Here is a 22,174-nt window from a genome sequence, read left to right on the forward strand (position 1 = left end):
TCAACGCACTGTAGTAAATTAGTCAAACAAGACTTCCCATTCGTAAAACTGTACTGACTCTGATGGACCACATTCTGACTTTGCAAGTTTCCTGTTATTATTGTTTCAAACAATTTCCCAATGACACATGTACAACTTATTGATCTATAGTTTCCTACTTTCTGTCTCCCTCCCTATTTGAGCAAGGGCATCATATTAGCATTTTTCCAATCGATTGGAACCTTTGCCATATCCAGGCAGTTTCGGAATATTTTAACCAACAGATCCACTGTCTCTGTTGCCAGTTCTTTAAGACCCTAGGATGCAGGCCATCAGGCCCTGCAGACGTATCTGCCTTCAATCCCAATGGTTTGCTCTGTACTTTTTCCCTAATGACGATGTTTGTTGTAAGTTCCTCCTTTTCAATAATCGCTGCATTTTCTGTTACGATTGGAATGGTACTGGTGTTCTCCACTGTGAAAACTGTGGTAAAATATTGATTTAGAGTCACTGCCATTATTGTGCTTAGCACTGTTAACTCACCAGCCTTATCCTCCAAGGATCTAACATTCACTTTAGCTACTCTCTTCCCGAGGTTGAGATTCTGGATGTAGGTTTGCTCGCTGAGCTGGAAGGTTCACTTGAAGATGTTTTGGCACCATACTAGGTAACACCTTCAGTGAGCCTCAAGACGAAACACTGCTGGTGTTTCCTGCTTTCTATTTATATATTTGTGTTTTCTTGGATTGGTGATGTCATTTCCTTTGGTGATGTAATTTCCAGTTCTTTTTCTGAGGGGTTGGTAAATGGGATCCAGTCAATGTGTTTGTTCATAGGGTTCTAACCGGCCCCTGCTGGGGCTGTTTGTTCAGTGGCTGGATGGAAAGTGCTTTGGTACCTGATCTTTGGCTGGGTGGATAAGAGACTTGGGAGGCAGGGATTCCAGCTGATCTCCCAGCTGATCTCTCAAATTTAGAAACATAGAAAATTGGTGCAGGAGTAGGTCATTCAGGCCTCTGAACCTGCTGCACCATTCACTGTGATCACGACCAATTGTCCACCTCAGTACCTTGTTCCCAGTTGTTCCCCATACTCTTTGATCCCTTTAGCCCTAAGGACAATATCTAACTCCTTTTTGAAAACTTTCAATATTTTGGCCTCAACTGCTTTCTGTCACAGAGAATTCCACAAGCTCACCACTCTATGGAAGAAGAAATTTCTCCTCATCTTAGTTCAAAATGGCCGACCCCATATCCTGAGACTGTGGCTTTGTTTCTGGATCCTCCAGTCATCGGGAATATTCTTCCCGCCTTTACCTGTCTCGTCCTGTTAAAATGTTTGCCTCCAAATTGCCAGACTATTTCTACACCATCCAGCACTGCATTAACAGTAATTTTGTCCAATTAAATATTGGGAAGTGTTGCAACCAAGGCTGAAGGAGATGGTACAGCGATGATAGGAGGAATGTTTTGATTATCAAACGCCACTGGTCCACAAGGCACACCATTAAAAATGTAACAGTACAAATGTTTTGATTCAATCACCAAAATGGCCTTATGTTTCACCTTGAGTACTGCTATCCACAGGGAGAGTCACATATACTGTACTAAGTTCCTCCAATGAAGTTAAAAAAAATCCATTTCACATAAATAATAACTTTTAAAAAAGAAGTGCCAAAACTGGTTAAGATTTAAATTATAATCCACAATCCAAACACAATCCTTCTAATCCCAAAAGAAACATACTCACGTCCACACCATGTACAGCACAGCCATACATTGATTATATTTCAGCAGAGCAAAGAAAAACTTTTGTTGGCAATTGTCTGGAAAAACAAGAAAATGGAATTTGGCAAATACACCCATCCGACTTCATGTTGATGAAACTAAATGGTTGAAAGCTGTAGATAATAACAGGACTTCCAATCAAGGCTGTGATTTACACATATTAAGCTAGTTCAAAGTCTTTGGAAAGTGATCACAGTTCAGCTTTAAGGCTATACAAGCTAAGGAAGGGACTGAGATGTGGACACTTCATCAGGTTCTCAAATAATTCAGTCTAAAAACGGAGGCTGAAACTTGTTTGTCTTATAAGCTTGAGAGGATTTTTTTCCTTCTGGCTCCCTAGATTTTTTCAACATAAACCAAGACCAAAAAGGATTCGGAAAGATGTGTTGCTGAATCTGAAAAGTTCACTCTGACTTCTCTGCACAGGTGCTGCCAGACATGCTGAGTTTTTCCAGCAGTTTCCGTATTTGTACCAAAAAGTGTTGGTAGGCAACCACCTGGACAAAGCCCCATAGTATCATCAAATGAGCTTGTCTGAAACTAAGGACCCGTCACTTTCTGTATTAAAGCTTTGCCTGGCTGTTTTACCTAAAATTATTTGACTTTCTGTAATTAAGTGGCTTAGAGCCCACCTCATTGTTGACCTTCTTGACCTTGGAGTGTTAGTATGTTTACAGTACTGTCGGGCAGGGTGTAACAGGATGTTGATCCAGCAACATTGAAGGAACGGTGATCCGCTTCCAATATGGGCTGAATATTGGATGTTTGTGAATATGGTGCCAGTCAAGTGGGCTTTGGATGAATGCTGTTGAGCGTCTTGATTTTTTTTTGAACTTCAAAGTATGACCAAGTATGGAGTGTTCCATGATGCTCCTGACTGTCTTGAAGATGGTATAAGGCTTTGGGGAGATAGTGAGTAATATATCCTCCACAAAATTTCTCGCCTCTGACCTGCTGTTGTAGCCACAGTACTGATATGGTCCATTCAAATCCAAGGAAGCTGATTGTGGTGAATTCAGTGATGGTCATATTAGTTTCTGCTGTCCTTGTTAATCATTTAGCCTTGGATGTTCTTTTTCTGGAAGGTTAGTTTTGACTCAGTCTCTGAGGGAATCTTTATCTTTGGAGGTCTCACATGTACATTCTTTGTTCAGTTTACAAGCTTTAGGATGTTTGGTGGAGGTGAATGGATTTGCATTATATTACTCAAAGCTTTTTTCCCTCTTATCTCACTGTCTGTAGGCTTGGTGGAGAAGTGTATATCTCATCGCAAAATAAAGGCTTTGGTCTGGCAGCTCAAGAACCCTGGATTCAGTTTACCACTATCCGGGAAAATATCCTTTTTGGAAATAAGTACGATGCCAAGCAGTACAAAGAAGTGATTGAAGCGTGTGCACTGTCAGAGGATCTTAATGTATGAAATTTATAACTTATTTATAATGTCTAAAATACAAAGAGTAATTCTAGTTGTAATGATCCAGACTCTTCATTGATGTAATTGGGTGACTTTAATGAAATTTACTGACACTTTCTCTTTCTAAATCTGTAGTGTCAATGTTACAGGTGATTACAGCGTAAATACCAGCACCCATTAGAAAAAGCCCTCATCAAATGAAACAAGCTGATTCCTCCTCCCCCTGCCTATCTTTCCCATCATCAAAACAGCAGCAATTTACCGTGCAACTGATATTGATAAGGGAGCCTTGAGTGTGGTCAGTGGAAGAGCTCATCATAATATTCCAATCTTCCCTAGATACTGGGGAGGTATTTGAAGATTTGAGGAGAAGGTGACACTGTCATTCAGGCAAGGTGTAAGGCTGTTGCTGGTAACTGCAGGCTTGTAAGATCAACATCAGTGCTGGGATGGCTTTTGAAAACACAAGTTTTCAGGGAATCACAAGTTCTTGGAGAGTTTGAGTTAATTCTGGAGAACCAGCAATGATTTGTAAAAGGAAGATTGTGTTTGACTATTTGAATGTTCTGATGGAGAAACAGAAGGTTTCGGAGGAGAATGGTGTCTGTATAGATTCGAGGACAGCCTTAACTGCAGAGTATGACATAAAAGGTTGGTTAACAAACTGGAGTACATGGATGGCGGGTCAGTGTCAGCTTGGATAAGTAATTGGGTTCAAGAAAGAGATGGTATGACATGATAAATGGTTTTGTTTCGGTCTTGAGGATGGTTCACATTGGTGTTTTCCGAGGATCAGTGCTTTGACCAGTGTATTTTTGAAAAGGATTATAATTTACTTGGATTTTGGAATACAGAATGTATTTTAAAATTTATTGATGATATTAATTTTGGAGGCCTGGTAAACCATCATGAGGATGACACCAATTAACTACAATAGGACAGGGGTTCACAGAATGGCCGCCTCAGTGACAAATCAAATCTAATGGAGCGATGTGAACTGATGTAGAGTGAGCTGCACGATAGATTCATTGATAGTTTTAAAGAATGTTCAAATGTACAGTGACCTGGGGATTTATTTGCATAAATGTTTGAAAATACCAGGACATTGTGAAAGAATAATTAATATCTAAATACTTCTTAAATGTTCTGAGGGTTTCTGCCTCTGCCACCCTTATAGGCAGTGAGTTCCAGATTTCCACTAGCACCTGGGTGAAAATGGGGTTTTCTCACTTTACCTTAAATCTTTGCAGTTGGTCATTGATTCTCTCAGGAAGTGATAACGTTTCTTCCTGTCTACACCTATGTCCCTCATAATTTTAAATGTCTGAATCATATTCTCAGTTAATCCTGTCTGCATGACGGAAAGCAATCTCAGTTTGTCCAGCCTTTCTTCAGAAGTGAAACTCTGCAGCCTAGGCAGCATCCTGGTAAATCTCTTCTCCACCCTCTCCAGTGCTACCATGTCCCTCCTATAACGTGCAGAACTGCACAACTGGTCCCTGGCAGCTATCTTGTTATGAATGCTTGGTGCAATCAGATTCAGAGGCTTTGGTTTTATCTTTTCATTGTTATTACCCCTCATCATATCTGCTTGTGCACATTGGGTTTGCATGCTCTGTCCCTTCCTGCCATTCTGTGATCATCATTTCCTTTCTTGCTGCCTTGCTGTTTTCTTAAGGCTAATTGACCTAGCTTCCCAAGCTGATTGCTGAACCCACTATTTAGTTTATAGTTCTCTCTCTGTCTGTGGGACTGATGCGAGTGCCCTAGAATTGAAATCCATGTGTTGACCTTTCCAATCTCATTTATTCAATGTCAGTTTGCAATTCCTGTGCACCTGCTGCCCTGTTCTTCCATGGGATGGAGGTTCCAGGTGTGGAATATGCTGTTCAATCACAAATTGCCATTGTATTTATAGCCTTCAATCACACTAACCCAGAACTGCTACAGAAATCTTAATTCTAACTGTTACTTGGATCTAGATTCTGCCGAATGGTGATCAGACGGAAGTTGGTGAGAGCGGAGTGACCCTCAGTGGTGGACAGAAAGCTCGTGTCGCCCTAGCCAGAGCTGTTTACATGGTAACTTCAGTTATGTTACAGGGTTCAAGTATTTACAACCAAAGAGAGGGGAGATTTGTAATTGCTAACGGCCAGCACTGTTGGAAAATCCTTGTTTGTGTTCCTGTGAAAGATTGAGAAAAGCAAGGCATTCCCAAATGGAATGACCCGGAAGGGAAAGGTTGGAGGAATTCATGTCAAATTGCGAGTGACTGAGATGACGCATACACAAATGGCAAGAATAGAGTGTGATATTTATCCCAGAGAGCTGGTTCTGTCTTCAGTTTAGTCTGATCTGTCCATTTATCTTTTCTCCATATTCTTTGTCTGAACAAGTTATCTCTCAGATGTAAGTTTTTCAATCACACTAGACTCAACAGTATTTTTGATCAAGAATATTTCAGCTTTTCTCGATGCTTTGAGTGAGGGGATGCTTTGTGACACCATGTTTTGCTGTTTAATCTCATGAATACAGATATATTTACCAATCTTTCTGCTTAATATTTGATTTTGAGACTCTGGGGTTGGGAGGTGGGGGGGGGGGGGGGTGCGTAGGAGTTTAATAAAGAAAATTAATTCAAGAACTCACTAATCCTTGTTGTCTTCAACAGGATAAAGAACTATACCTCCTTGATGACCCATTAGCTGCCGTCGATAAGGATGTAGCCAAACACCTGTTGGAAAAATGTATTTTGGGAGTTTTGAAAGATAAAACTGTCATCCTTTGTACACATCGGACAGAGTTTTTGGATATGGCTGATGTAGTAGTGTTAATGGAAGATGGAAGGATTGCAAAGACAGGTGAGTTATTCACTTCCAAATTAAATACAAATAACTGGTACTGTTCTGTAAGGGCTTGGAGGCTTCCATCTAAAGTCCTCAGTTTATGCTGCATTTGCTCGTGTCATTTGGCTCCCTCAGAGACGGCAATATGAACTTGGGTTTGTTGTGTTCTTATTCTTCAAGTATGTGGAGACGGTACTTCAGTGTTAATAATGCTGGACAAGTAATCCAGGGACTCAGATTCATGCTGACTGGAGAAGAGTTCAAATCCTGCCATGGCAAGGTATGGAATTGAAATTCAGTGAACGAATAAAATGGCAGAATTGTTACAGAGCAAAGGCCAGCTCTTCGGGCCATTGCATTTGTGCTGGCACTCGAAACGAGCATCTCATCTCCTGCCATTCCTTGCTCTTCTCCCTGTAACTCATTAATCTTTATCAAAAAATGACGTAATTCCCTTTTGAATGTCTCAGTTGAATCTGCTACCAACATGTTATCAGACAGTGGATATTAGACGCTAGTCACCAGTTATGTGAAAATGTTTATCCTCCGATAACTTTGGCATTTTTTCCAAACCAGTTTAAATCTGTGTCCCCTTGTGTTCTTGATCCTGAGACATGTGAACAGTTTCATCCTATCCACTCTGTCCAGAGCTCTGGTGATTTTGAAGACATTGATCAGATCTCCTCTTATTGTCTCCTCTCCAAGAAAAAAACCATCCCAACTTCTCCAATCTATCTGGCTAACTGGAACTCCTCATCCTGGAACTATTCCCGTCAACCTGTTATGCACTGTCTCGAATTCCTTCACATCCTCAGCTGAGCCGGTGTTTGCTACATGTTCAGGATGCCCTCCATGTAATCTATACCCCCATCCATACCAAATCTCTCATTTTGTCAGCTATACCCCCACTAAGTTCAATTAATTGAAAAAAAATTCTGAATGGAATGCTAGTCTCTGATGGGACCATCAATAATATCACTTGCCATAAAAAAAATCCAAAAAAGGTTTGCGCTACAAGTGATTACATCACCAACGATACGTTGTCTCATGAGTAAACGGCCTGATTTGATGATGGACATCCGTAGAACCGGTTCTTGGTGCCTGGGGAGCTTCGGCAACTGCACCATGTCTGGCTAACTTCTGTGTTTGATATAGATTGCCCTTAGAAAATGCTGAACCAAGTGCTGACCTCCATCTGGGTTTTTCTGCTGCAGTGCTTTCATAAAAGAAGTAATACTCAGTCTGCAATGTAAGGTTCTTTTTTAGGGTGACCTTGTCTCATTTGTACTGATGCCTGTGAAATTGCTTGCCCTGAGGCAGTCCCTCATTGGAGGTTTGCTTGAAGTTTCTCTTGTCATCCTTGCAGGGATGCAGCCTTCCCATTGAAGGGGAATTATTGAAAACTGGCCTTCGTGTTGTTGAGATGAAAGTGGGTACTGCAGATGTTGGAGATCAAAGTCCAGATTAGAGTGGTGCTGGAAAAGCACAGCAGGTCAGGCAGCATGCGAGGAGCAGGGAACTCGACGTTTCGGGCAAAATCCCTTCATCAGGAAAATGTCGATTTTCCTGCTCCTCGGATGCTGCCTGACCTGCTGTGCTTTTCCAGCACCACATGAATTTTGACTCTGTGTTGTTGAGCTGAGCACAAGGAAGGACTTTGTTGTTTGTGTTTTTTTCCTGCCATCCAATTCTCATTACTGTGCCTTTGGGAAAAAGCATTTCCGAACCTTTGTTAATTTCGGTGGGGCTTGTGATCTCACTTACCTAATAAACGCAGTCACTGGTTCATTCGTGTTTATCTGATAGCTTTGTAAGTTTGTTCAAAAGCAGCAGTTTAGAAGTATTAGTTAATTAGACAATGAAAAGTATATAATTGGGGAAGGATTACTGACCCCTGAGTGTAGACATGCAGTTGAGGTGGAATGTGTTGGTCTCTTTAAAGTTGTGGAGGCAGCAATCTGCACTGAATCAGAGGGGTTAGGGATCTCTTCCCTTGGTCTTCCTCCTCCTTTTCTAGCCTGGTCTTCCACGTCGACTCTCCTGCTCCTTGGATGCTGCCTGATCTGCTGCGCTTTTCCAGCAACACATTTTCAGCCCCTCAAAGATCAGCATGGCGGCCTTTGTGTGGAGCCACAGAAAGTGGGGAGGAAATAGCTCTCTGAGACTATATTCTGCCCCTCAACACTTGTTGATCAACCCTTTATCTAGTGGGGGGAGATACCTTAGGCTGTGGCCATCAATTGTCTGAGTCGCTTTGGTCAGTGACGATGGGTCAGTCCTGACGTTGGACACATTGGAACCAACAACATACGAAGGGAAAAGGTTGAGACTCTGAAGGGAGATTATAGAGAGTTAGGCAGAAATTTAAAAAGGAGGTCCTGTAGGGTAGTAATATCAGGATTACTCCCAGTCCTATGAGCTAGTGAGGGCAGGAATAGGAGGATAGAGCAGATGAATGCAGGGCTGAGGAGCTGGAGTATGGGAGAAGGATTCACATTTTTGGATCATTGGAATCTCTTTTAGGGTAGAAGTGGCCTGTACAAGAAGGATGGTTTGCACCTAAATTGGAAGGGGACTAATATACTGGCTGGGAAATTTGCTAGAACTGCTTGGGAGGATTTAAACTAGTAAGGTGGTGGTGGTGAGGGGGGGCAGGGGAACCCAGGGAGATAGTGAGGAAAGAGATCAATCTGAGATGGGTACAGTTGAGAACAGAAGTGAGTCAAACAGTCAGGGCAGGCAGGGACAAGGTAGGACTAATAAATTAAACTGCATTTATTTCAATGCAAGGGGCCGAACAGGGAAGGCAGAATGCAGGGCGTGGTTAGGAACATGGGACTGGGATATCATAGCAATTACAGAAACATGACTCAGGGATGGGCAGGACTGGCAGCTTAGTGTTCCAGGATACAAATGCTACAGGAAGGAGAGAAAGGGAGGCAAGAGAGGAGGGGGAGTGGCATTTTCGATAAGGGATAGCATTACAGCTGTACTGAGGGAGGATATTCCCGGAAATACATCCAGGGAAGTTATTTGGGTGGAACTGAGAAATAAGAAAGGGATGATCACCTTATAGTGATTGTATTATAGACCCCCCAATAGTCAGAGGGAAATTGAGAAACAAACTTGTAAGGAGATCTCAGCTATCTGTAAGAATAATAGGGTAGTTATGGTAGGGGAGTTTAACTTTCCCAACATCGACTGGGACTGCCACAGTGTTAAAGGTTTAGATGGAGGGGAATTTCTTAAGTGCGTGCAAGACAATTTTCTGATTCAGTATGTGGATGTACCCACTAGAGAAGGTGCAAAATTTGATCTACTCTTGGGAAGTAAGGCAGGGCAGGTGACTCTGGTGTCAGTGGGGGAGCACTTTGGGGCCAGCGACCATAATTCTATCAGATTTAAAATAATGATGGAAAAGGATAGACCAGATCTAAAAGTTGAAGTTCTAAATTGGAGATAGGCCAATTTTCACGGTATTAGGCAAGAACTTTTGAAAGCTGATTGGAGGCAGATGTTCGCAGGTAAAGGGACGGCTGGAAAATGGGAAGCCTTCAGAAATGAGATAACAAGAATCCAGAGAAAGTATATTCCTGTCAGGGTGAAAGGAAAGGCTGGTAGGTATAAGGAATGCTGGATGACTAAAGAAATTGAGGATTTGGCTAAGAAAAAGAAGGAAGCATATGTCAGGTATAGACAGGGTAGATCGAGTGAATCCTTAGAAGAGTATAAAGAAAGTAGGAGTATATTTAAGAGGGAAATCAGGAGGGCAAAACGGGGACATGAGATAGCTTTAGCAAATAGAATTAAGGAGAATCCAAAGGGTTTTTACAAATATATTAAGGACAAAAGGGTAACTAGGGAGTGAAGTAGGGCCAGTCAAAGATCAGGAGAAAGTGAGGACTGTAGATGCTGGAGATCAGAGCTGAAAATGTGTTGCTGGAAAAGCGCAGCAGGTCAGGCAGCATCCAAAGAGCAAGAGAATCGACGTTTCGGACATGAGCCCTTCTTCATGCCCAAAACGTCGACTCTCCTGCTCCTTGGATGCTGCCTGATCTGCTGCGCTTTTCTAGCAACACATTTTCAGCCCCTCAAAGATCAGCAAGGCGGCCTTTGTGCGGAGCCACAGAAAGTGGGGGAGATACTAAATGAATATTTTGCATCAGTATTTACTGTGGAAAAGGATATGGAAGATATAGACTGCAGGGAAATAGATGGTGACATCTTGCAAAATGTCCATATTACAGAGGAGGAAGTGCTGGATGCCTTGAAACGGGTAAAGGTGGATAAATCCCCAGGACCTGATCAGGTGTACGTGACAACTCTATGGGAAGCTAGAGAAGTGATTGTTGGACCTCTTGCTGTGATATTTGTATCATCGCTAGTCACAGGTGAGGTGCCGGAAGACTGGAGGTTAGCAAACGTGGTGCCACTGTTTAAGAAGGGTGGTAAGGACATGCCAGGGAACTATAGACCGGTGAGCCTGACCTCGGTGGTGGGTAAGTTGTTGGAGGGAATCCTGAGGGACAGGATGTACATGTATTTGGAAAGGCAAGGACTGATTAGGGATAGTCAACATGGCTTTGTGCATGGGAAATCATGTCTCACAAACTTGATTGAGTTTTTGAAGAAGTAACAAAGATGATTGATGAGGGCAGAGCAGTAGATGTGATCTATATGGACTTCAGTAAGGCATTCGACAAGGTTCCCCATGGGAGACTGATTAGTAAGGTTAGATCTCATGGAACGCAGGGAGAACTAGCCATTTGGATACAGAACTGGCTGAAAGGTAGAAGACGGAGGGTGATGGTGGAGGGTTGTTTTTCAGACTGGAGGCCTGTGACCAGTGGAGTGCCACAAGGATCGGTGCTGGGCCCTCTATGTTTTGTCATTTACATAAATGATTTGGATGCGAGCATAAGAGATACAGTTAGTAAGTTTGCAGATGACACCAAAATTGGAGGTGCAGTGGACAGTGAAGAAGGTTACCTCAGATTATAACAGGATCTGGACCAGATGGGCCAATGGGCTGAGAAGTGGCAGATGGAGTTTAATTCAGATAAATGCGAGGTGCTGCATTTTGGGAAAGCAAATCTTAGCAGGACTTATACACTTAATGGTAAGGTCTTAGGGAGTGTTGCTGAACAAAGAGACCTTGGAGTGCAGGTTCATAGCTCTTTGAAAGTGGAGTCGCAGGTAGATAGGGTAGTGAAGGTGGCGTTGGTATGCTTTCCTTTATTGGTCAGAGTATTGAGTACACGAGTTGGGAGGTCATTTTGCAGCAGAACAGCACGCTAGTTAGGCCACTGTTGGGATATTGCATGCAATTCTGGTCTCCTTCCTATTGGAAAGATGTTGTGAAACTTGAAAGATGTTGCCAGGGTTGGAGGATCTGAGCTACAGGGAGAGGCTGAACAGGCTGGGACTGTTTCCCCAGAGCGTCGGAGGCTGAGGGGTGACCTCATAGATATTTACAAAATTATGAGGAGCCTAGATAGGATAAATAGGCAAAGTCTTTTCTCTGGGGTTAGGGAGTCCTGAACTAGAGGGCATAGGTTTAGAGTGAGGGGGAAAGATATAAAAGAGATCTAAAGGGCAACTTTTCACGCAGAGGGTGGTACGTGTATGGAATGAGCTGCCAGAAGATGTGGTGGAGGCTGGTACATTTGCAACATTTAAGAGGCATTTGGATGGATATATGAATAGGAAGAATTTGGAGGGATATGGGTCAGGTGCTGGCAGGTGGGACTAGATTGGGTTGGGATACCTGGTCAGCATGGACGGGTTGGACCGAAGGGTCTGTTTCCATGCTGTACATCTCTATGACTCTAAGTCTGTTGTCCCCTTGTCCAGTTCCATTTAAAGGTGAGAACAAAACCTTCTTATTTTCAAAAACATTGTGCTCAGAATTGAATAGTGCTGTGCCTAATAAATCTTATGTTTACACTGGGAGAGGATACTTAGGACTGTAATACAGTTCAATAATACCTTACACTACACAAGAAATGATCAATGTGAAATTGTTTTATAAGGGACATCTGTTTTTAATTCTTGATGTAACTCCTTTGGCAGACCCATATTTGTGTCCCAAACAGCATGGGGATGAGGATAATGGCCTGGTATTTTAATTTTAATCATTTCTGTCTGTAAGTTTGCTTGCTAAGCTGCAAACTTCATTTTCAGATGTTTCGTCATTATACCAGGTAACATTATCAGTGAGCCTCCGGTGAAGCACTGGTGTGAGTGACTCGCTTTCTATTTATGTGTTAAGGTTTCCTTGGGATGGTGATGTCATTTCCTGTGGTGATGTCATTTCGTGTTATCTTTCTCAGAGGGTGGTAAATGGGATCCAAGTTGATGTGTTTGTTGGTCGGGTTCCAGTGGAATGCCATACTTCTAGGAATTCTTGTGCATGTCTCTGTTTGACTTGTCCTTGGATAGAAGTGGTGTCCTTCTTCATCTGTATGTAAGGATACTTGTGAGATTGGGTCATGTCTTTTTGTGGCGAGTTGATGTTCATGTATCCTCGTGGCTAGTTTGTACAATGTAGTGTTTGTTACAGTTCTTGCACGGTATTTTGTAAATGACATTAGTTTTGCTTGTTGTCTGTATAGGGTCTTTCAAGTTCATTAGCTGCTGTTTTAGTGTGTTGGTGGGTTTGTGGGCTACCATGATGCCAGGGGGTCTGAGTAGTCTGGCAGTCATTTCCGAGATGTCGTTGATGTAGGGGAGAGTGGTGAGGGTTTCTGCACCACAAGTCCTTGAAAAGCCACTTTGACTTTTCATAAACTGTGAGGGATAAGGAGTTACCGGTCCCTTCCAGTGAGCAGTGAGCACAGTGTGTGAATTTGTGGTCTGCACCAGCCCATTATCCTGCACTGGATAAAATTGGGAGGAACAGGTGTCAGAAACCTTGTGCCTTTTTTTTCTAAAAGCTGTTCCTTGGCTTCAGGAGACTCTGTCTTTGATTTTGTTCAGAGGGTTAATAAACTCGGCTGGACTCCAATCAGTCTGGTTTGGTTCAGAGATGAAAGGGATTTTGAGAGGCCTTTTGTTTACATTTAGACAAGTGAGTCATCAAGCCAAAGTGGTCATGTTTTAGAAGTGACCTGTATAAAGAGAGGGGAGTGATCAGCTCTCGAGCTGAGCTGAGCAGTTTTAGTTCAGTCTGAACTGGGGAGAAGTTCAACAGGGAGCTGTGTGGAAACTCTCTCTCTCTCTCTCTCTCTCTCTCCTGCCCTTCAACTTGAACCTATAAGCATGTGTTCCATTTATACTGAGTTTTAAAGGGAGGTTGCTTTTGTGACTGTTGTGTATATTCAAAACAGCATAATTAAGTCTAGTTGGATAGACTGAGTTCTGTAGGAGTTCTTTATTTTGTTCTTTGTGTTTCATTGTGTAATTTTGTGAATACATTTTTTGCCTGTTCGAAAATTAGTAGTCAACCTAGCTATCTTACCCTGGGCAATTTTCATTGTACACTTATCGAAACAAATTGCAAAGTTAGGTCTAGAGCTGCCTGTTTAAGAATGTTTTGAGTGGTCTGGCCTAGTCCAGAACCCAGGGCATGTGCCAGGAACCCTAGAATCATGTTCCAGGTGCAGACTCTCAAGATCCGAAGAGTCTGTCAGACCCCATGAAAATACAGCCACATATTGGCTGTCATATAGTTAACACAAAAACCACTTGACTTCTAGTGGACAGCTTGTCAGGATCCATCTTGTGATTGAACACAAGCTTATCCTTTGGGGTGAGGTAGCTCAGTTGGCTGGATGGCTGGTTTGTGATGCAGAGTGATGCCAACAGCACAGGTTCACTTCCTGCACCGATTGAGGCAACTGGAAAGCCTCGAACGTCATGAACCTTGCTCTTCCCATGCAGGAAGCAGACGGTGACACTCAAGGCCTGATTGTGTGACTGAAAGCTGCCTCCAGAGGAATTCCACAGTGATCAGGGTTGGGGCCTTTGCTGTTCGTGGTGCATATAAGCAATTTAAACTGTGATGTAGGATATTTGATGAGTAAGTTCACGGATAATATAGCGTATTGGGAAATAGTGAGGAACATAACCTGAGGTGACAGGAGGATAGAGATAGGCTTGTCAGATGGGCTCATCAGTGGCAAATGGAATTCTATCTGGATAAATATGAGGTGATGCATATGGTCAGGATAAACAAGGCAAGAGGTGCAAGGCAAGATGCCACTGTTACCATCCGTGGATCTGACCTGTTCCACTGGCAGGATACACCCAGCAGAGATGGCAGCACAGTGGGATACAGTCGGGAGAGAGTTGCCCCAGAGTCTTCAACGTTGAATCTGGGCTTCTGGAAATCTCATGGCTTTAGGTTAAATTTATGGGCAAGAAAACCTCCTACTGATTCCCAAGTACTGCCCTCTGTTGACTGATGAGTCGGTACTCTTCCATGTTGAAAGTCCTTGAGGAAGTACTGAGGATGGGCAAGTGAACAAAACATAGTCTGGATTTCACTGTCCATCACCAGGAGTGCCATTCCTGACCAAGCTGGTGAAATCCTAAAGGGTCCTTACAACCTGACTTCAGCAAACGTATCTGACCACCACACTGTCTGTTTGAAGGCAAAGTGCATCTTCATGTTGAGAATGCCATCCTTTGCGTGCTGTGGCACTGTCACCATGCGCAGTGGGATATATTCAAACAGATCTAGCAACTCCAAACCGAGCATCCATGAGGTGCTATGGGCCATCATCAGCAGAACAATTGTACTCCAGCACAATCTGCAACCTCATGGCCCAACATATTCCCCACTCAACCATTGCTGTCAAGCCAAGGGTTCAATCCTGTTTCAAGAGCTTGCCAGGAACAACAACTCAGTGGTGGAGGCAGCTTCACCATTATCCCCATCCTCAATCATGGGAGAAGTTGAGTGCAAGATATAAGACTGAAGCATTTGCAGTAATCTTCAGCCAGAAGTACTAAGTGGATGATCATTCTCGGCCTCCTCCAATGGTCCCCAGCATTACACATACTCGTCTTCAGCCAACCTGATATCAAGAAATCATGCAATCATGGAAATCAGGCCATTTGCACCCTTGAGTCCACACCGACCCTCCCATCCCCCATCTTGTTCTTGTCACCCTGCATATCCAATGGTTAATCCACCTCACCTGCCCATTCCTGGACACTATGGGTAATTTAGCATGGCCAGTTCACCTGATCTGCACATGTTTGACTGTGGGAGGAAACCAGAGTATGCAGAGGAAACCTACACAGACACAGGGAGAATGTGCAAACTCCACACAGTCACCCAAGGTTGGGATCGAACGCGGGTCAATGGTACTGTAAGGGTGCAGTGCTAACCACTCAGCCACTGTGGTGCCTGATATAGAGTAATATGGTTGGAGACATTGGACACTTCAAAGACTATGGGCCCTAACAAAAATCTGGCTATAGCACTGAAGACTTGTGTTCCAGAATTGACTACTCCCCTCGTTCCAGTCCAGTTACTGCATTGGCATCTAACTGACAATGTGGAAAATTGCCCAGGTGCATGCAAAAAGCAGTTAGCACCGCATCAGTCTACTCTCGGTGATAATCTTCGAGTAAAAAATGAGGTCTGCAGATGCTGGAGATCACAGCTGAAAATGTGTTGCTGGTCAAAGCACAGCAGGCCAGGCAGCATCTCAGGAATAGGAAATTCGACGTTTCGAGCATAAGCCCTTCATCAGGAATGAGAGAGAGTAGCCAAGCAGGCTAAGTAAAGTGACGGAAGGTGTCTTCAACAGTGCTATCAAGCAGCACCAGCTCAGCAATAACCTGCTCAGTAACACCCAGTTTGGGTTCTGCCACGGCCACTCAGCTCCTGACCTCATTATAGCCTTGGGTCAAACATGGACAAAGGGGCTGAATTCTAGAGGGGAGAGGAGAGGGACAGGCTTTAACTTCAAGGGCTGCACTTGGTGGATTGTGGCATCGAGGAGTCCGAGTACAACTGGAATTGGATTCATTTTTGGAGTCGTACCTGGCAAATCAGAAGATAGTCCTGGTTGTTAGAAATCAGTCACCTCAGTCAGGATGTTTGCCAATGATTGCACAATGTTTTGCAAATACTCTCACCTTCAGATACTGAAGCAGTGATGAACAAATGCAACAAGACCTGGCAAATATTCAGGCTTTGGCTGACAAGTGGCAAGTCCCATGTATGCCAGGCATGAACCATCTCCAATAACAGACAGTCTAATCACTGTACCTTACCTTTCAACAGTGTTACCATCACTGAATCCCCCATGAGTTACATCCTTGGGGCTTACCATCGACCAGAAACTCAAATGAAATTACCTTGTAAACACAGTGGTCACAAGAGCAGGTCAGAGGCTAGGAATACTATGGCAAGTAACTCCCCTCCTGACTCCTCAAAGCTTATCCACCATCTACAAGGCACAAGTCAGGAGTATGATGGAATACTCCCTGCTTGCCTGGATAGTTGCAACTCTACCAACACTCAAGAAGCTTGACACCATCCAGGACACAGCAGCCTGCTTGATAGACACCAAATCCACAAATATCCACTCCCTCCACCAGAGATGCTCAGCAGCAGCAGTGTGTCCTATCTATAAGATGCACGGCAGAAATTCACCAAAGATCCTCAGACAACACCTTCCAAACCAAGACCACTTCCACCAAGAAGGACAAGAGTGGCAGATACATGGGAATGCAACCACCTTCAAGCCACTCTCCATCCAGACTTGGATATATATCGTCATTCCTTCAGTGTTGCTGGGGCAAAATCCTGGAATTCCCTCCCTCAGGGCAAATGGGTCTGCCTCCAGCACATGGACTGCAGTGGTTCAAGAAGGCAGCTCACCATTACTTTCTCAAGGCCACCTAGGGACGGCCAATATAAGCTTTGGCTAGCCACTGGCAAGTGAATTTGAAAAAAGGGACTGACAATTCAGGTTTCCTTATGGTTTCTGATTTGACCCGTGTTACCATCAACTGGAATCATGATGAAGAAGAAATGACCTCTTCCTCAAACGTCAGCCTGTTGAAGATGCAACAAACTGCCACAGCACTTGGGATTCTGCATGCGAGCATCATCACCATTCCCTCTGAGCTGTACGGCCATTCTGCCGCTAGGATATCCCACTCAAGCCACGGGCCATGGTCACATCATGTGGGATTCAGCATGTGGCCCTTGGAGAGCCACAGTTGTGATTGACACCAAGTGGATCTTGTATCCGACCAACTCCAAGATTGGGACTGTCAACCTGGACCAATCAGGAAAGCCCTGGCTGACCAATAGAACAAGGAGATAAACAGAACGGGCTGCCCTTGGGTTGGTGTGTGGTCAGAGGGTGTATCAGGGTGGACCAAAGGTCGAAAGGGGCATGGGGCTGGTGGTTAGCTAGGTTGCCAGTGCTGGGTGTGTGTTCTATGCACTGTTTTATTGTTTGGTTAATTCAACTGTCTTGGATGAGTTTGTTACCGTTTGCTTTTTGATGATTTAAGGTGGGATATGTACGTTCGCCCCCATTTCCCTGTTAACTGATTACACAGTGGGGTATGTGGGGTCGTCCCCATTTCCCTGTTAACAGATTACACAGTGGGGTGTGTGGGTCACCCCCATTTCCCTGTTAACTGATTACACAGTGGGGTGTGTGGGTCACCCCCATTTCCCTGTTAACTGATTACTCAGTGGGGTATGTGGGGTCGCCCCCATTTCCCTGTTAACTGATTACACAGTGGGGTGTGTGGGTCGCCCTCATTTCCCTGTTAACTGATTACACAGTGGGGTGTGTGGGTCGCCCTCATTTCCCTGTTAACTGATTACACAGTGGGGTGTGTGGGTCGCCCTCATTTCCCTGTTAACTGATTACACAGTGGGGTGTGTGGGGTCGCCCCCATTTCCCTGTTAACTGATTACACAGTGGGGTATGTGGGGTCGTCCCCATTTCCCTGTTAAATGATTACACAGTGGGGTGTGTGGGGTCGTCCCCATTTCCCTGTTAACTGATTACACAGTGGGGTATGTGGGGTCACCCCCATTTCCCTGTTAACTGATTACACAGTGGGGTGTGTGGGGTCACCCCCATTTCCCTGTTAACTGATTACACAGTGGGGTGTGTGGGGTCGCCCCCATTTCCCTGTTAACTGATTACACAGTGGGGTGTGTGGGTCGCCATCATTTCCCTGTTAACTGATTACACAGTGGGGTGTGTGGGGTCGCCCCCATTTCCCTGTTAACTGATTACACAGTGGGGTGTGTGGGTCGCCCCCATTTCCCGGTTAACTGATTACACAGTGGGATGTGTGGGGTCACACCCATTTCGCTGTTAACTGATTAGACAGTGGGGTATGTGGGTTCGTCCCCATTTCCCTGTTAACTGATTACACAGTGGGGTGTGTGGGGTCGCCCCCATTTCCCTGTTAACTGATTACACAGTGGGGTGTGTGGGTCGCCATCATTTCCCTGTTAACTGATTACACAGTGGGGTGTGTGGGGTCGCCCCCATTTCCCTGTTAACTGATTACACAGTGGGGTATGTGGGGTCGCCTGCATTTCCCTGTTAACTGATTACACAGTGGGGTGTGTGGGTCGCCCCCATTTCCCGGTTAACTGATTACACAGTGGGATGTGTGGGGTCACACCCATTTCGCTGTTAACTGATTAGACAGTGGGGTATGTGGGTTCGTCCCCATTTCCCTGTTAACTGATTACACAGTGGGGTGTGTGGGGTCACCCCCATTTCCCTGTTAACTGCACAGTGGGGTGTGTGGGGTCGCCCCCATTTCCCTGTTAACTGATTACACAGTGGGGTGTGTGGGTCGCCCCCATTTCCCTGTTAACTGATTACACAGTGGGGTGTGTGGGTCGCCCCCATTTCCCTGTTAACTGATTACACAGTGGGGTGTGTGGGGTCGCCCCCATTTCCCTGTTAACTGATTACACAGTGGGGTGTGTGGGTCACCCCCATTTCCCTGTTAACTGATTACACATTGGGGTGTGTGGGGTCACCCCCATTTCCCTGTTAACTGATTACACAGTGGGTGTGCGTGGTCACCCCCATTTCCCTGTTAACTGATTACACATTGGGGTGTGTGGGGTCGCCCCCATTTCCCTGTTAACTGATTACACAGTGGGTGTGCGTGGTCACCCCCATTTCCCTGTTAACTGATTACACATTGGGGTGTGTGGGGTCGCCCCCATTTCCCTGTTAACTGATTACACATTAGGGTGTGTGGGGTCGCCCCCATTTCCCTGTTAACTGATTACACAGTGGGGTGTGTGGGGTCGTCCCCATTTCCCTGTTAACTGATTACACAGTGGGGTGTGTGTATCACCCTCATTTCCCTGTTAACTGATTACACAGTGGGGTGTGTGGGGTCACCCCCATTTCCCTGTTAACTGATTACACAGTGGGGTGTGTGGGTCGCCCCCATTTCCCTGTTAACTGATTATACGGTGGGGAATGTGGGGTCGCCCCCATTTCCCTGTTAACTGATTACACAGTGTGGTATGTGGGGTCGCCCCCATTTCCCTGTTAACTGATTACACAGTGGGGTGTGTGAGTCACCCTCATTTCCCTGTTAACTGATTACACAGTGGGGTGTGTGGGGTCACCCCCATTTCCCTGTTAACTGATTACACGGTGGGGTGTGTGGGTCGCCCCCATTTCCCTGTTAACTGATTACACGGTGGGGTGTGTGGGGTCACCCCCATTTCCCTGTTAACTGATTACACAGTGGGGTGTGTGGGGTCACCCCCATTTCCCTGTTAACTGATTACACAGTGGGGTGTGTGGGTCGCCCCCATTTCCCTGTTAACTGATTACACAGTGGGGTGTGTGGTTTGGCCTTGCTGTCCCTTCCTCTGCTAATTCTGGGTTTTGGTGAACTTCTGTTAATTGTTTTTTGTTCATTGTTTATTTTTTGTACTTTTTTATCTAAAAAAGACCTAAGAGATTTAGAATCTCCTCAATTTTAGCAAATAAAAATTGATTTGGAATTCCGTCCGTTCAGGGGCTAGCTTTGAGCTGACTGGGTACAACAGTGTACTCTTGGTGGTTTATGTTTCTAGGGACCTGATTGCTCTGCGCTTTCATTGACACAGTCGCTCTGAAACTGTTGTATTTCAGTTCTCGTGAGGGAACTGCTGTTTTACCAGCTGGATGCAGCCTGTGTGTTACTCTGTTTTGTGATTTTGTGGAAGTTTTCACCCTTGTACGTTTTCGTTTTGCACGTGTCTTTACTCTTTGGTGTTGTGGGCTGTTCCCCTGTGTGTCAACAATACCATTCCAGATTAATTGTTGTGCTGTAGGTAGGCCTGAGCCTCTGGGAATGGACTAGGCCTCTGTAGAGATGGAGCACCTGTGTGTTGGCTGGGAGGTGACAATTTGCTGCTGGCTGGAGTTGACTCTCTGCTGGAGTGAACTGATCCCCTGTAAGTGAACAGCACCTTCACAGTGAACTGTAACCTTTGGAGTGGGCCTGGGCCTCCATGGATTGACCAGGCCTCCATCAAGACTGTACACTTGGGCTGTGCAGTTGCTGCCTTCAGGAGGGGACTCTGCCTCTGGGTTTGGACCTTGTTTCTGGGAATGTGACTCTGAATTCTGGAGTGGACTCTGTTTCTGGGAATGGGAATCTACACTTTGGAGTGGTCACTGTTTCTGGGAATGGGACTCTGTTCCTGGGAATGGGACTCTGTTTCTGGGAATGGGACTCTGCCCTCTGGAGTGGACTCTGTTTCTGAGAATGGGATTCTGCACTCCGGAGTGAGACACTGTTTCTGGGAATGGGACTCTGCATTTTGGAGTGGACCTTGTTTCTGGGAATGGGACTCTGCCCTCTGGAATGGGACTCTGTTCCTGGGAATGGGACTCTGCATTCTGGAGTGGATCTTGTTTCTGGGAATGAGACTCTGCATTCTGGAATGGGACTCTGTTTCTGGGAATGGGACTCTGCACTCTGGAGTGAGACACTGTTTCTGGGAATGGGACTCTGCACTCCGGAGTGGTCTCTGTTTATGGGAATGGGACTCTGCATTCTGGGTTGGACCTTGTTTCTGGGAATTGGACTCTGAATTCTGGAGTGGGAAGCTGTTTCTGGGAATGGGACTCTGCACTCCAGAGTGGGACACTGTTTCTGGGAATGGGACTCTGCATTTTGGAGTGGACCTTGTTTCTGGGAATGGGACTCTGCCCTCTGGAATGGGACTCTGTTCCTGGGAATGGGACTCTGCATTCTGGAGTGGATCTTGTTTCTGGGAATGGAACTCTGCATTCTGGAATGGGACTCTGTTCCTGGGAATGGGACTCTGCACTCCGGAGTGAGACACTGTTTCTGGGAATGGGACTCTGCATTCTAGAGTGGTCTCTGTTTATGGGAATGGGACTCTGCATTCTGGAATGGGACTCTGTTTCTGAGAATGGGATTCTGCATTCTGGAGTGGGACACAGTTACTGGGAATGGGACTCTGCGTTTTGGAGTGGACCTTGTTTCTGGGAATGGGATTCTGCACTCCAGAGTGGGACACTGTTTCTGGGAATGGGTCTCTGCATTCTGGAATGGGACTCTATTCCTGGGAATGGGACTCTGCATTCTGGAGTGGTCTCTGTTTCTGGGAATGGGATTCTGCATTCTGGAATGGGACTCTGTTCCTGGGAATGGGACTCTGCACTCCGGAGTGAGACACTGTTTCTGGGAATGGGACTCTGCATTCTAGAGTGGTCTCTGTTTCTGGGAATGGGACTCTGTTTCTGGGAATGGGTCTCTGCATTTTGGAGTGGACCTTGTTTCTGGGAATGGGATTCTGCACTCCAGAGTGGGACACTGTTTCTGGGAATGGGACTCTGCATTCTGGAGTGAAACACTGTTTCTGGGAATGGGACTCTGCACTCTGGTGTGAGACACTGTTTATGGGAATGGGACTCTGCATTCTGGAGTGGTCTCTGTTTCTGGGAATGGGATTCTGCACTCTGGATTGGACCTTGTTTCTGGGAATTGAACTCTGAATTCTGGAGTGGGACGCTGTTTCTGGGAATGGGACTCTGAATTCTGGAGTGGTCTCTGTTTCTGGGAATGGGACTCTGCACTCCGGAGTGAGACACTGTTTCTGGGAATGGGATTCTGCATTCTGGAGTGGACCCTGTTTCTGGGAATGGGACTCTGCA

At 45.2% G+C, this 22,174-nt stretch overlaps 1 protein-coding gene across 3 annotated transcripts in view; it reads left to right on the top strand.

Annotated features, from left to right (window-relative positions):
- Positions 1–22,174, top strand: part of abcc10 (ATP-binding cassette, sub-family C (CFTR/MRP), member 10) — a 193,418-nt gene that overhangs the window by 56,025 nt on the left and 115,219 nt on the right. For all 3 annotated transcript variants that reach the window (XM_060848104.1, XM_060848120.1, XM_060848112.1), the window contains exons 8-10: positions 3,009–3,180; positions 5,163–5,261; positions 5,852–6,041. In XM_060848104.1, the coding sequence (XP_060704087.1) occupies positions 3,009–3,180; positions 5,163–5,261; positions 5,852–6,041 (461 nt within the window). The remainder of the gene's footprint in view (positions 1–3,008; positions 3,181–5,162; positions 5,262–5,851; positions 6,042–22,174) is intronic.

Source organism: Hemiscyllium ocellatum, chromosome 3, assembly GCF_020745735.1.
Source record: "Hemiscyllium ocellatum isolate sHemOce1 chromosome 3, sHemOce1.pat.X.cur, whole genome shotgun sequence".
Classification (NCBI taxonomy): domain Eukaryota; kingdom Metazoa; phylum Chordata; class Chondrichthyes; order Orectolobiformes; family Hemiscylliidae; genus Hemiscyllium; species Hemiscyllium ocellatum.